At 41.3% G+C, this 14,348-nt stretch overlaps 1 protein-coding gene across 3 annotated transcripts in view; it reads left to right on the forward strand.

Moving 5' to 3' along the window:
• fam184aa (family with sequence similarity 184 member Aa) overlaps nucleotides 1-13,795 on the forward strand; it is a 49,172-nt gene extending 35,377 nt beyond the window's left edge. For 2 of the 3 annotated variants that reach the window (XM_042214397.1, XM_042214396.1), the window contains exons 10-18: nucleotides 280-377; nucleotides 3,301-3,454; nucleotides 4,015-4,142; nucleotides 4,268-4,452; nucleotides 6,399-6,545; nucleotides 6,709-6,826; nucleotides 7,588-7,692; nucleotides 11,229-11,354; nucleotides 13,743-13,795. In XM_042214397.1, the coding sequence (XP_042070331.1) occupies nucleotides 280-377; nucleotides 3,301-3,454; nucleotides 4,015-4,142; nucleotides 4,268-4,452; nucleotides 6,399-6,545; nucleotides 6,709-6,826; nucleotides 7,588-7,692; nucleotides 11,229-11,354; nucleotides 13,743-13,751 (1,070 nt within the window). In that variant the 3' untranslated portion in view covers nucleotides 13,752-13,795. The remainder of the gene's footprint in view (nucleotides 1-279; nucleotides 378-3,300; nucleotides 3,455-4,014; nucleotides 4,143-4,267; nucleotides 4,453-6,398; nucleotides 6,546-6,708; nucleotides 6,827-7,587; nucleotides 7,693-11,228; nucleotides 11,355-13,742) is intronic. The other variant, XM_042214398.1, reaches the window with a different exon arrangement.
• Nucleotides 13,796-14,348: the final 553 nt, after the last annotated feature.

Consider the following 14,348-nt stretch of genomic DNA (forward strand, 5'->3'; position numbering starts at 1 on the left):
GACAAATCATGCTGCATTGCACTGTACCACTGCTGAAACCAATTTTTATTTTGTTGTGAAGAATAAATAAAAATCTGAAATGTAACCTAAATATTTAGTACAAATAGTCCGAGCATCGAGTGTGTAAATATTTTGTTGTCACCTTCTGTTCAGCGGCGCGTCTCCTGCCGCTGTGCGACTGGCTCAGATTGTCATATTGCCTTATCGTGTCAAACAGAATGGAAACACGTCTGCTGTTGATGCATCTCAGTGTACACGTTGATATCTCTGTGTTTGCAGAGATGCAGAGAGAACATCAGAGGAGAGAGCATCGATTACAGGAGGCTCACTGCTGTGCCCTCAGCACCATGGAGGAAGCCAGGCAGCACCAGATAAGAGTACGACACACACACACACATATTTGCAAGCATGTAGGTTTGCATCGGTTGTCTTGGGATTTGTCACATAGTTGCACGACACTACCTGCCTTTTGTTCTCTCTGAAAAGAAAAGTAGAGCAAGTTCTAACTAACTTCTCGGGGGCTTTTACTAAATACATTACAGTAGCCTTTCTTGTTCCACTGTGGACTTCACTGCAGTCTTCTTTGAACTCATCTGTTTGTACACACAGTAAAAGTGCGACGAGGACAGTTTCAACAGCCTCACTAGTGCAGCAACAACAGCTGCTAAATGCTACCATCGTTCACTAACAAGTGCTGTGACTGAAGCAATAATGTGCTGCAGTAATTCTAGTAGCAAAAATGCCTAACTAAATTAACCAAATCTGTGATTTTAAATATGATTTAAGCAGCAAACCTTTGACTACTGAATGCAGCATTCGAGAGATTTACTGTTGCTTTGTACTTAGTATTAAAGTGACTCTAGAACACTGTATGTTGGTGGATCCTGTATGGCTAGGCTGGAGTTTGGTGTTGCAGAGATTTCAGTGTGACGATTTTTTATAAAATTTGGTTTGATCTGTCACCTCAGCCGAGTCTGAGACTGAGCAATCAGTGCAGTTTCTTTTTCTGGCATCAATAAATGTTCAGTTTAACTCAGTCTTATTTATATAGACCAGCACAAGTCACTTCAAGGCACTTTATATTGTAAGATAAAGAAAATAATACAGAGAAAACCTCAACAATCAAACAACTCCCTTTGAAGAAGCACTTGGCAAAAGTGGGAAGGAAAAACTCCCTTTTAACAGGAAGAAACCCCCAGCAGAACCAAGCTCAGGCAGGGGCAGCCATCCACTGCGACCGGTGTGGGTGAATGGATTTGATAGTTAACTCAAAAACATTGTGATGATGTACCGCAAGGTCAGAGGTCAAGTTTTTGTGAATGCGATGACTCAAGGACGTCACGTAGGACTTTCAAATACCATAGGTGTATTTATTAGGAGGCTGATGAGTACTATTAGCCAGTATTTTTTACCTATGTGATTAAAAATGACTGCAAGGCAACATTTGAGCAGAAAATATATTTTATATATTTTCTTCAAGTCATCCAAAACAAATGTGACAACTGCAGCAATAAAACTATGAAAAGGTTAGCACTGCATGTGAACCATGATTGGTATTCTGTCCAAAGCTAGCTCTGCTTATAGGTTGATTTAGCTGCTTGAACAGCAGAGTAAGCAGTGACCTTGTGTTGAGGTAATGTTGACTGAGATTTCTTGAAGAAATGTTTTTGACTAAATCCATCAATACAAGAGCGTGAAACCACACGTGAAACAAGACCACTCAGAGAGCGCAACTATCAAAGGGCAGGTTTATTAACACTCTGGTGTTTTATGATGTTTTATTACAACATGATGATGTCAACCCGTTATGTCATCATGGTGACATCATAGCAACATCATAGGGACAGCAGTCAAGCTCATGTTTAGCCAGCATAGGTAATCATGTCCCCCAAGGCCTAATATGTTGCTGTTATCGGTATCACCATCACAGAAAATCTGAAAATGCTGTTTTGAAAACTGTGGACAAACAGACAGAGTACACACTCCCTCCATTAGGGAGGAGAACAAACTAAAAACTTGCTGCTAAACTTAAATTAAAGAATTAAAGTGTCCTTTAGCTGTCTATCAGCAGGAGAGTAGAGAATTGTGCTTCAGTAGCTGATATATCCACAGTGTCACTTCCCTCGAACTTTGTAATACACAAGTAAACGCCTATTACCATTAAAAAAAAATGAAAGAAAAAGACTGACAAAAATAAGAGTTGACCTATCATTTTACTTTTAAATCATCAAAGTAGTTCATGAGCTCCTCTGGCTGTATCCTGTGTCTTTTTATAGTTCTGAAAAATGTGACTTTCAGTACAAAAATCTGCAGCTGCTGTTCCTCTCTTTTCACCTGTGTTCTTATCTACTTATTTTTATGTATGTAGCAGTCTGTGATCAGCAAAAGTCCTTAAAATAGTGCTTTATAAGAGGTACACAACTTGATTTGTCGTCCTGGGAGCTTCTAGTGTCTGACGTTATTTCTTCCAGAGAGGAAATTATAGTGTGGAAGGTGCTGCAATTTGAATTTCCAATATAGTCCACAGCACAGCAATGATTACGTGTAGCAGAGTATCCATTGTGAAGTTCAGCGAGTGCTGGTCAACAAAACTACTTGAGACAAAGTAAAAAAGTTTTTGAGCTTTTCTAATATTGTTTAATGATCCTTTTATGTCTGCCACAGAGTCAAGAAGTGCAGAAGATTCATAGCACAATCAAACCCCTGAGGAAATTCCCGGCTTTCTGAGCCATTTTATTTGGATCATTTACTTTAATTTCACCAATTTTCTTGTTAAGTAATATTAAAATGAGCCAAACGATATAAATTATGGTTGAGGTAGTTTTTTTTTTCGTTATGTGGCACTGAGAGGATGTGTCAAAAAGCTCAGTGATTTTATACTTACACTCTTTAGTTATTTTCAGCCTGTTGATGGATCTCGCTGTCAGTTCTGCTTCCTGAAGCTGAGTAGCTTCCTTTTTTTATGCAGTACATAGTGGGACAGTCTCCAAAAGTCTTTGTGTGTTCTTAATATTGTCACTTTTCCTGTGCCAGTCTGTAACTCAAAACCAGCTTGGAGCTGTGGTTCGATTACACTGTTCATTTTCTCTCTTTGTCTTCTGGCTTTCTTTTTACAACATTTCACTTTTATTTTTCAGCCAAAAATAAAAAGGAAATATTGAGTCAGACATCCAAACTACACTTTTCTCAAAACCATATTTTTCATGTAACATATTGTGTCTTGTCATCTTCGTCCTTTCTCTTCTCCTTCCTTTCCGTCCCTCCATCCTCTTTAATCTCCCTCGCCGTGCCGTCTGCCAGGCCCTCGAGGAACGTCTAAAGCAGGAGCAGCGGGAGGAGGTTCACGCTTTGAAGGAGGCCCACAGGAGGACTTTAGAAATCCTCAGACAGCAGTCGGACCAGGAGCTGCAGACACTGCGATTTGAATTGGAGGACGAGGGGAAAGCAAAGCTGGGTAAATGATGATAGATATAGTAAACGTGGCTTTGACACGTCTAGGTTTGTAGTTATCGATCGGGGTTGTTTCCACACTGCCAGCCTCGCTCTGTGGCGTGGTTTTAAATTGCAGCAATGATTTTTTCCCCACCCTTTGGTGATTGTGTTTCTACCTACTGAGACGTTCTGGTTCTGTTTCGGCCTGCTGTGATGATGTTTTTCTCCATAGTGATTACAACAAAATCACCTTCATTATCTGCCTATTGCTGTTTAGAAGAATAGAAGAAGAAAGAAACATTTGGTGGTTGAATCGTAAGACGCTTTAGGAAACCAGGATGAAATTAACTAATGGTGAAATCAGCTTTCTGAGATCTGTGATAAGATCTAGCTGATAAAATTGATCTCAGTAGTTGCCTCCAATATTAAACCAACTAAAAGAATAAGTCGTGAAAGTACGATGTAGGAAAGGAGTCACAAAACATGAGAATATCTTTAATTTCTTCGCACTGTTGTCATTTTTCTACATAAACTACATAAAGAATGATCTCTCACATTACCTGCGGCGTCTCTTTCCTGCAGCCTCTCTTCGTGCAGAACTGAACCACCTCCACGCGACAGCCATCGAGCATCTGAAGCAAATCCACCTCAAAGAACACGCTGCCACCAAACGAGAGCTAGAGAAAGCCATGGAGCACAGCCAAAAGCAGGTGACACCGACAGTGGTTTAGTTCTGTTTTTGTTCTTGTCTCTCAGTGTTTCGCCCTAAGTGATCTCAAGGTTTAAAAGCCTTCTAGCAAATAACTGCCTATTCTGTCTTATGTGCATCCTCTAGGAACAAGATCTCTTAATTCGTATCTCAGACCTGCAAGCGGAGCTGTGTTCCCGTAGCAACCGTATCACCGATCTGGACCATGAGATTCACTCTCTGAACGAGACCATCGACACGCTAACCAGAGAGCTGGAGCTGAAGGGCAAAGAGGTGCTGCGGGTCCGCAGCGAAGCTAACCATCAGATAAGGTTCAGTAGCTCAGCAGACATTATCCTCCCATTACCCTTAAATACTCTTGCTTATATAAGAGTATTTAAGTAAATAATATTTGTGAAATTTGTGCATCAACCATCCAATTTTAAATATGCATTCACAGCATAAAACTAGAATTTCACAGCTGCCTTTTAAGTAAAGATGACATCACATTTGTGAAATCATGTTAAACTTGCGTCTGTATTTTTAGTCTTTTTCTGAGGATTTACTGAAAAAAGTCACGTTTATTCATAAGTGCAGTTTTTTCAAGCCACTTTACGTTAAACGTGTTTTTCACAGTCTAAAAATATATTTTTATTTCATTTTCACATATGTAAATTTTTTTCCAGTGTCGCTCTGTCTGACCATTTCAGTTAAAACACCAGTACTTTGTTTATTGAAGCCATAGCTATAATACCCAGTAAAACAACAAAGTCTATAGATGTCCAGATCTATCAGTGTAAGCATTTATTTATATTAATACTGTATTCTGATCAGTTTCTGGTGAACTTTAAACATGTTTTGCTCTAAATCAAGCACAGCGTTATCAGCATCATGCTTTAGATAAAGTGGGTAAAGGACCTCTCAGCTCAGAGTTTCATGTTTTACACGCCTGCTTCCACAACTCCAGCCTATCTGTTCTAAGCCAGCAGAGTTTGTATTGACTTAAAATGAATCAGTGTTGCCTTCCAGCTTTACGACAGGCAGTATAAAAGATGGATGTAGCTACCATGAAGACATTCATGGTATTTAATTGCCATCTTGGTTTGGAGCAGGGCTTGGTCTGTCCACATATTATACCCCCATTGTCAATCACAGGTGGCTAGCCAATCAGCATAGCCCAGATAATCCTCCGTTTTGGAACATGGGATGATCAAGATTTACAAAACAGACTTAATTTTTTATTTAATAAGATCCAAAATTGGTGAAGGAGCTCATAAACTCAGCAGGAAAATGTTTATAGAGGTCAACACACAAACCATAGGCTTCTGTAGGATCCAGTCTTTTTGTAGCCACCACTGTCGCCATCTGGTGGCTAGAATGCAGGTTAAGGCACTGGTGCACTGGTTTCATTTTTCTTGCGTGGAAAAACGCCACAAAGTCTTTTGCCTACCGCATTTTGACTCCCGTGCTCTTTTTTCTAACCTAAAGACCACTGTGACTATGTTTGCCTCTCCAGCTTTAATGAAGTATTCCAAACATGGTAAATGTCAGCGTCTTTCAAGCTTAATTTGTTGTTCGTAACACAGACTTTCTGTCATATTTGTCTGCCCCAATGTGAGAAAACTAATTATATTAGGATAGTTTTTTTTTAATTAAAATTCCTCAAGAATTGCTGAAATGCCCTTTTCTAGTGGTTTGAGTGCTACTGTCCAGTGTTAAGCTTGTAAAAACAGTTACTTTAATGAGTGAGTGATGCTAAAAAGAAAATGTGAAAGCAAAACCACAGCCATTAAAGACGGATGTTCGTCCGCTACTCGTGCAAGCTTTGGCAGCCTGTGCCAGTAACCCTGGCTCTGCTTCTTCACATTTCTTAAAGGAAGTTTAATTCTAATGGTCCCCATATGTAAATGAAGCACACTCTTCATTACGTTCTTTAACTTAGATTGCAGACACATAAATTAACACTCTGACATTGACACAGTAAGCACTGAGGGACCGGATGCTCTCTGTACCAGCTGTGCTTTGTGTCCCAGCAGAGTTCACTTTGCAGCTGCACATCTTGCTGTCGGCCTCTATAATTTACTGAAATGCGATGTCAATGTCACAGGTCACCCTTCCGGGAAATTAAATGTACTGGTATAGAGGCAGAGGAAAAGTCCCAAAGTGATTATTATTTAAGTGTAAACTTGTGATACTTGGTGGCACTTTAGGAAATATGCATCTAGCAGAAAAGTTCGCCTAATGATTTATTCATTTATGACTTCTGTCTTTGCTGCAGAGCTCATGAACAAGACCTTGCAAAGAGACACGAGCGAGAGATGGGGGAGCTCAATGCAATCCATCAGAGAGAAACACAAATCATGCTGGCTGACTTCAACAAGGCCCAGGAGGTCCTCAAAGACAAGATTTCTGCTCTACAAATACTGTAAGACATAAAACCGTGTGATGAAACCTCTTCTGTGGCTCTTTTGGGCTGCTACTGTTTCAAGATAGATCAAAGTTGTCTCTGTTTTGTCTTCCTTTTGTCTCTCTGGTGCCACACTTTGTTCCTGTTTATTTAACTCTTAATGTTTCCTGGGTGCGTCCAGGTTGGAGGGCACAGAGGAGAAGTTAAGAAACAGAGAAAGCCGACCAGAAGACCTGCATGTGATCGCAGAGCTCAGAGAGATGGTGACTGAAAGAGAAGCTCTGGTCAAAAAGCTGGTGGTGAGTAGACGCGGGGGTCCATGAGTCCAGATCTTGGCATGGGATAGTCTCTGAGGAGTAAACTGAAAAATAGACATGCAGTTCGTGAGAAAGTCTAAATCAAGGATTAATCGCTGGAAGCGAGGTCAAACATTCAACAGTTCTCAGGGTTAAAAATATATTTCTTTGAAAGTTCCTTCATCTGACTGCATGTAAGGGTCTCGACCAGCAGATGTTGTTTACTTAGGAAAGAAAAGTTAGCGAGCAAGCTGCGTCTTTGGGATTTGATAAAGATCCTGCGATGCAGTTAAATGTTGATAAGCAGAACTCGGTTTGAGCGATGTCTCTACTTCTTCACTCTCACTCCTTGTGCGTGGCCCTTCGAGGCACTGTGGAGGACCTGTGTCTTTGCAGCATGCTGCTGATAACTTCATGAAGTCTTAATGTGGAACCGCCCTTTGTGGTTCTGCTGTGTGTCAGTCGGGATCTCAGTAGACTTTTTTCAAGTTGCTGATCCACAATTCACTTTGTTATTCTTTAAATTATGAATCCATGTGTGTAAACAGGATTGTGTATGTGCGCTTGCTTATCCTTCGAATGCAGGACAGTGAATCAAGAAATTATTGATTTGGTGTAGTTTTAGTTGAAAATACTGAGGGAGTGCAAACTTTATGAAACTGTGACTATTAAAAATGTGTGTTGGCACACAGACAGAAGAATAGTGGAGTGTGTTTTGATTGGGGTGGAGTTTGACTGGAGCATGTTGTCATTTTTTTATATAGGATGACAAGAAGTTCTACCAGCTGGAGTTGGTCAACCGAGAGACGGGATTCAACAAGGTCTTTAACTCCAGTGCCAATGTCGGTGTCATCAACCCTCTTATTAAGGTGAGTGGGCTCATTCCACACTGCTTTTTTTCACTGTGAATGGTGTGGATGCTTCAGTCTTACAGCATACCAAACTTCTGTACAGCTGAAGTCATCTGCTTCACCTATTTACCCGGTAAGTATTAAGTCGTTTTCACACATGAACTCTGGTGGTCCCTTCTGACATGTAGCGCACAGCAGGACATACGATGCCTGCTCGCTTGCTTTTAACTCTCTAGATAATTGCCTGCATTTAGTTAATTGCCACAAACAAGGACCACACGGGTTAAAAAGAAAACACTGTTTAATGCCGTTCCCACTGCTGATATTGAGAAGTTCAGGCCTGCCGTGCATGTGTGAAAACGGCTTAAATGTATGACTGAGTGTTTTACTGTAAGGATCTACGTCGGTTTATCTTTAACAGTGTATGAACTCCAGAGAATGTAAAGACCCACATCCACGTACCAAACACATATTTCTTATCATTTATTACATACTCAAACACCCAACATATGATATATAGTGCAAATGTACTGAGATCATCCTTGAAGATAAATGGAAGTAATCCCCGTGAGTCATAAATTCAAACCAGTGAAACCTGTAAAGGTGAGCTGCACTCTGCAATGAATCAACTCATCCAACAGGCTGAGGATTGGAGAAACACCAGGGCAGTCACTGCATGCATCTTGGCATAGTTACCCAGCTTTGTTTACAGCCGCCAGATGAAGCTATTGATCATTATCCCGCCTAATGAGGGTAGCAAACATAATTTATCCATATAAACTATGTTTCTTTATTATATAGAAATAGACTTGCAGCAAGAGAAAAGCACAAGGACACTAAAACCTTCTGTGTTGCTATTGTACCTGATTATCTTCACACATTGTTCTGCTACCAGCTGTAAGAAAAGAAGAATGTTTGCGGCCCGTGTGCTTGTGTAATCTTCTTGTCTTCCTCTTTATGCTCCCATTTCTTCGTCTGTTGTCTGAGCGCCATTGAGCGTTCTTCCTGAAACCTGGTGCCCATTGCACACGACTCATGATAACTGTTATCTTTGTACAAAGCTGCTCATCATCCTTCATGTGTGAACACAGCTGTCACAGCTTCAGTTTGAGTCATTCAAGAACAATAACACTTGATTTCAGTATCATAACATCAGCTCATCGTCTCCTCATTTCCATCCTCCTCCTCCTCCTCCTCCTAATCGTGCCTGTGTTGCTCGCTGTGGGTTGTTTATATTGAATAACATATGCATCTTCAGTCCTTCGCTCACACGTCTAAGCTTCCAATGTGTAGGACTGGAAAATCTCTCAGTTTGCCAACTAGTGGGGATATCAAGAAAGTGAGGAAGATAGCAGCTCTCTCTCTCCAGCAAGTCCCCTCAGGGAACACTGAGAGATTATTCAAGGCTACTCTGTGCCTATATTTTAATTTATGCTCTTTTTTTCATGCATTCTTTGCTGACTTGCACTAAACATATTTGGTTGATCCCCTACAAAAATATTGCAATGCCAGTGTGTAGAAAATATATTAATGAGGTTTTGCTGCTGCTTGTTATAATATGTAATCTAGTGCATTGTGCATTTGGCCATATGATAAACCCTTGTGACAGCCGTCCAGTGACAGTCGAGGAAATGTACCTTTCTCCGTACACCGACCAGGCATAACATTATGGCCGCTGACAGCTGAAGTAAATAACACTGATTATCTCTTCATCATGGCACCTGTTAGTGGGAAATATCAGGGAGCAAGTGAACATTTTGTCCCCCGAGCTGATGAGGGAGAAAAATGGTCAAGCATGAGGATTTGAGCGAGTTTAACGAGGGACTAACTGTGATAGCTAGACGAACAGGTTAGAGCATCTCCAAAATTGCAGCTTTTGTGGGGTGTTCCCAGTCTGCAGTGGTCAGTATCTATCAAAAATGGTCCGAGGAAGGAACAGTGGTGAACTAGCAACAGGGTCATGGGTGGCCAAGGCTCACTGATGATTGGGTACAGAAGGCTGTCTGACCTGTGTGGTCCAAAAGATGATCTACTGCACCTCAAACTAGTTGATGCTGATTCTGACAGAAAGGCGTCAGAGCATCACAGTTTGTTGACCAGACACGGTGATCATGCTGATGATGATGCTTTGGGCAATCACACTGTCTTCTGGGAAACATTGTGATAAACGTTGTGTCCTGCCATCCATGTGGATGTTAATTTGACACGCACCACCTACCTAACCACTGTTGCACACCGTGTACATCCTTTCATGGAAACAGTATTCCTTGAAGGCTGTGGCACAGAATAATCTGCCCTGCCACAAAGAAGAAATGGTTTGAGGAGCACAACAAGAAGTTTGAGGTGTTGACTTGGCCTCCAAATTCTGGACCAATGCTGGACAAACTAGTCCAATCCGTGGATGCCCCTCCGCACCACTTACTGGATTTAATTCAAAGGTAGACCAATGCAATATTAGGCTGGTGGTCATAATGTTATGCCTGATCAGTGTATGTTGAAGCATTTTAAGGCATAATTTCTGAAGAGACGATAACTAAAAATCTAAAAAAGATTGACGGTTGTGTTAGCAAAAGCTGCCACATAAACTGTATTGTATTCCCCTACCATGTGGAAGGCGGTCCTTCCAGGTAAGATAATACAAGGTGTGATCAAAAAGTTCTATAAGCTTTACAAACAAAAAAATAAAAGCCACACATCCCAGATGAAATATTCCTGCTCTCCCACTCAAGGCTGTCTCCTTGTGCACCTCTGGTCTACTTCTAACTTGGACTTTTAGATCACTGGGTGCCGTGTTCTGACCACTTTGTGGTCTCTGCAATTTTTTTGCACACAAAAATCTCAACTTCTGTGTCAAACTCACCAACCTTTTTGGATGAACATCATCACTGGTGATGAGTTGGGTCTCCAGCTATAAGAAGATGTGGTACATCAGGTCACAACCAACACCAGGAGCGTGCTTTTCTCTTTTTTTCCCAGTGTTGACACATCTGAGGGAGAAAAACATGGTGTACCTTAATATACCCACTCAAAGTGCACTGAAAACAGTTTTATTGGCCATACCAATGCAAACTTTGTATGACACTAGTTAGTTTGGACTCCCTCTGTCGTAAAATGAAACTGATATAGTGGAAGAGATCCAACATTAATACCTGAATCGAATAGGACGTAATCTTAAAATACCAGGAATGGTACTGGAGTTAGTCCAGATCTGCACGAGGAGATTCCTTGAAGAGGATCACAGTTCATTTTAAATCAGGTAAGATTTCCGCTTTTTATGAGTGGAATCACAGAACTTTTGATCACACTTAGTAGACTGGAATTTGAAAGATGCGTATAAGCACTTTACTCCTGCTCTTCACTGGATTTGCTTAGGCAGGGATGCAAGTTTAGGTTAAAGGTCATTATCTGAGATGATGCAAATAGCTTTAACCACTTTGGTCACCATGGAAACTACACAGCATGACAGGCACGTTGTTAAAACCAGTTAGTAGTTTGATCTGAGTTAGCTAAAGATAGCCGGCATTCATGTCTCGCCTCTCTATGTGTGTCTGTAGTCAAAAACAGGCAGCCAATCAGATCACCGCTTCACCAGCTTTCCTAGCCATTCAGCTCTCCGATTCGTCAGCCCTCCCACCATGACTCATGAAGGACAGGAAGAGGAGGGACGGGAGGTGGAGGAGGTAGGATCAGGAGGCCCTTTTGCGCCTCCTAACTCCCCCCTCCAGAGATCCCTCCCCCGACTTAGGAAACCCCTTCCCCTATTCAGCCCTTATCCTCCTGCTCCTCTTCCTCAGCATCCTCCTCCTCCTCCTCCTCCTTCTTCTCCTCATCCTCCACATCATCCCATGCCAAGCCTTGCTCTTCCTCATGCTCCTCATCCTCAGGAATCTGTGGTGCAGCATCAGGGCCTGCAGAGCTTCGGGAGGTGAGAACTAAAGTGCATTTCTGCTACTGCTGCTCACCGTTCACCTTCACTTCACATATTCAAGCAGTGAATTATGTGATGTCTGCTGCTGCTTCCACTGTCCCAATCTTTCACCTCACTTCTTAGTTTCCCTCCATTCTGTCCTCACCCCCTCACCCTCAACCGAGGTGAGGTTTATATTTGATCAGCACTTATGGACCAGCTGTTACTCCTATTTTTTCCTTTCTGACAATGTCCAGAGATGAAATATGAGAGACAACTTTTTTTTCTTTCTGTTCTCTACTTTTTATCATTTTAATTTAGGCCCGAGCTAATACGAGTGCAGCATTGATCTTTTCATTTCACGGAACACTGCAGCCTCGCTCCATTACATCGGCGTCAACACCCAAAAATAATGAACATGTAATCTCTTTTTGATGCATTACGCACATTAACATCACATTTTTCATTTTCTCAATGTGGCGCAATCAAAGACAGAATCATCTTTGAAATGCACTGTAAATCCTCGCTGTAATGCCTATCTGCTCTCAGTTGTTAATAAAAAATATTTTACAAAAAGATGAGAACCAACCCGGAGACAGTGCACTTACAAATCAGTCTCAGTGGGACTTTAAACTGGGAGTGAAGCAAAGAGGCAAACAAATGATTGCTTTGAAAGCTTTGCAGCAACTTGCAAATGTAAAACTTGAAAGAGAAAGAAATAGTTTTGGGCTTTGTTCTCTCCACAGAAGGCAGTGGACAAACAAATGAAGGAGTTCTGTTTGCTGCGGCCGTTGATTAGAAATCATTGGGAGGTCTGAGGCTCGAGGGTATAAACTGCAGCTGAACCGCAGACTTTGTTTGAAAGTTCCCCAACTTTTTCCCATCTCGTAATCGAGCTGCAGTTTAGTTTAAAGCTGAAGTCTGTCATGTTTTTGTGTTGTTTTTTTACTTTACTGCTTCTTTTGTGCTCGTATTGTGCAATCTTGCTATATCTAAACAGTTACCAATCATTGCCACCACCCGTTATGCCATGGATCCCTAAAAGGAGCAGCCAACTACAACAAAAACTGTTTTTGTTCATTTAAAGTGTCCCAAGCTTTATGCAACATGTCCAAACTTCCACTGACCTGTGCACTGATTGCAGGCTCAGGAATAGCATGGAAACTGAAGCACCTGAGTAATATACATACATGGTGACTGTATCAGAGGGGTGGAGGTGGGTTGCAAAGTATCTTGCACAAAATCTGCAGAATAAGCAATGAAAAAACTTACAGGCAAGACAATAAATAAACCGATATTAACTATTTGTCAGTATATCAGTATTTGCATTTGTAATGGCTTATAAGTGTTCAAAAATAAAGAGACAGGAGAAAAAGTCTTTACCATAGTAAGAGTGTTGACATTAAAAAGTTTGTCCACTAGAGGGCAATCTGCAGCTAATCAGAGCACACTTGGGAGAGAATAAACAAGTAAATAAATGACCACGCAAACATTAAGGAAATCTGTTCGTATATTGTATGCCTGAAAGAAAATATCAGCTGATATGTCGGAATATCAGATTTTTTAAATCGCGAGTATTGATATTGATCTTAAAAATCCAATATTGCAGTTATGTTAGTTTCCAGAGGGAAGGGGGTCAGCATTGCTACCTGATAGCAAAAAGGTCCTATTGCTTCTCTTTTAGACTTATTTTGTGAATGAGCATCCCACCTCACCATGGTACACTGGTGGCATGTCCAATTCAGGATGTAGAAAAAGGATTTGGTGATTTGAAGTTTGCGTTATTTATAATTTTAGGTTTGGTGTTTTAGTCCCAAGCTCTCCTTTGTGCATGTGTCCTTAAATGTGGGCAGTCTAAGTCTATGTCCATGCTGGATTTTGGACATTACACCACCACTTCTTCACTTGTATGACATCGAGTAGGAGCACTCACTGGATCTCCCTCATTATGCTCTGACAGTGGCTGCTGCCAACGATCACAACAAACAAGGCAATCACTATTATTTTCTGTTCTGTGAAGCTCCCGAGCTTGTCAGCTAAAAATCTGTGAGCATCTGATTGCATACATCTGTAAGCCTGTGAATTCCTGACAGAGCATTTCTCTGTCCTCGAGCTTCTGCCTCCTCATTATTCTAACAGATGTTTTTCTTCCCTCCCTCAGCCTTCCTGAAGCCAACTCTGCGACACCATCGGACCCTGCGCGGATGAATCCAGGAAAAAGCAAAGAATACGTCACAAAAGAAGAGGAGCTGTACGCCCAATACTTCACTTTCTGACTCGCTAAATCCCAACTGTGTCAAAAAAAGGAAGTAATGGGACAGAGAGCTAAAGTTGGACAGCGATCAAACTGCAGGTTTTCACAGTCATTTGGGCGACATGAATATGAGACGTCCTCTCCTCATTGCAGCACTCCCATCTGTCGTGTGCATTGCTGAGTGAATTTAACCTTAGGGCTTCCATACGTGGTGAGCACGATGAGCAGTGTGGCTTATCAGTGCTTCATCATGAAAGTGTGCATGGCAGAAAGAGGTGACATGAAACATTAGTATACAACGATTTGTCTTTTACATTTATGCCATCTGCTATTCTGCAAAAGTGGCCATTTGTATGAGCTCTCATGCTACCCAATGTGAAGAAAATTACAAGTTAGAAAGAATTAATGTCCTCTGAATTTAAATTTAATAATTTATATTACACTGAAGTTTAAATGCGTGGCATGCTCTGCAGAGATTTCCCAAAGGGAGTAGCATGTTTATTGATGGCGAAG

This window comes from Haplochromis burtoni, unplaced genomic scaffold, assembly GCF_018398535.1.
Source record: "Haplochromis burtoni strain Fernald_Lab_line unplaced genomic scaffold, NCSU_Asbu1 Contig_560, whole genome shotgun sequence".
Lineage (NCBI taxonomy): Eukaryota > Metazoa > Chordata > Actinopteri > Cichliformes > Cichlidae > Haplochromis > Haplochromis burtoni.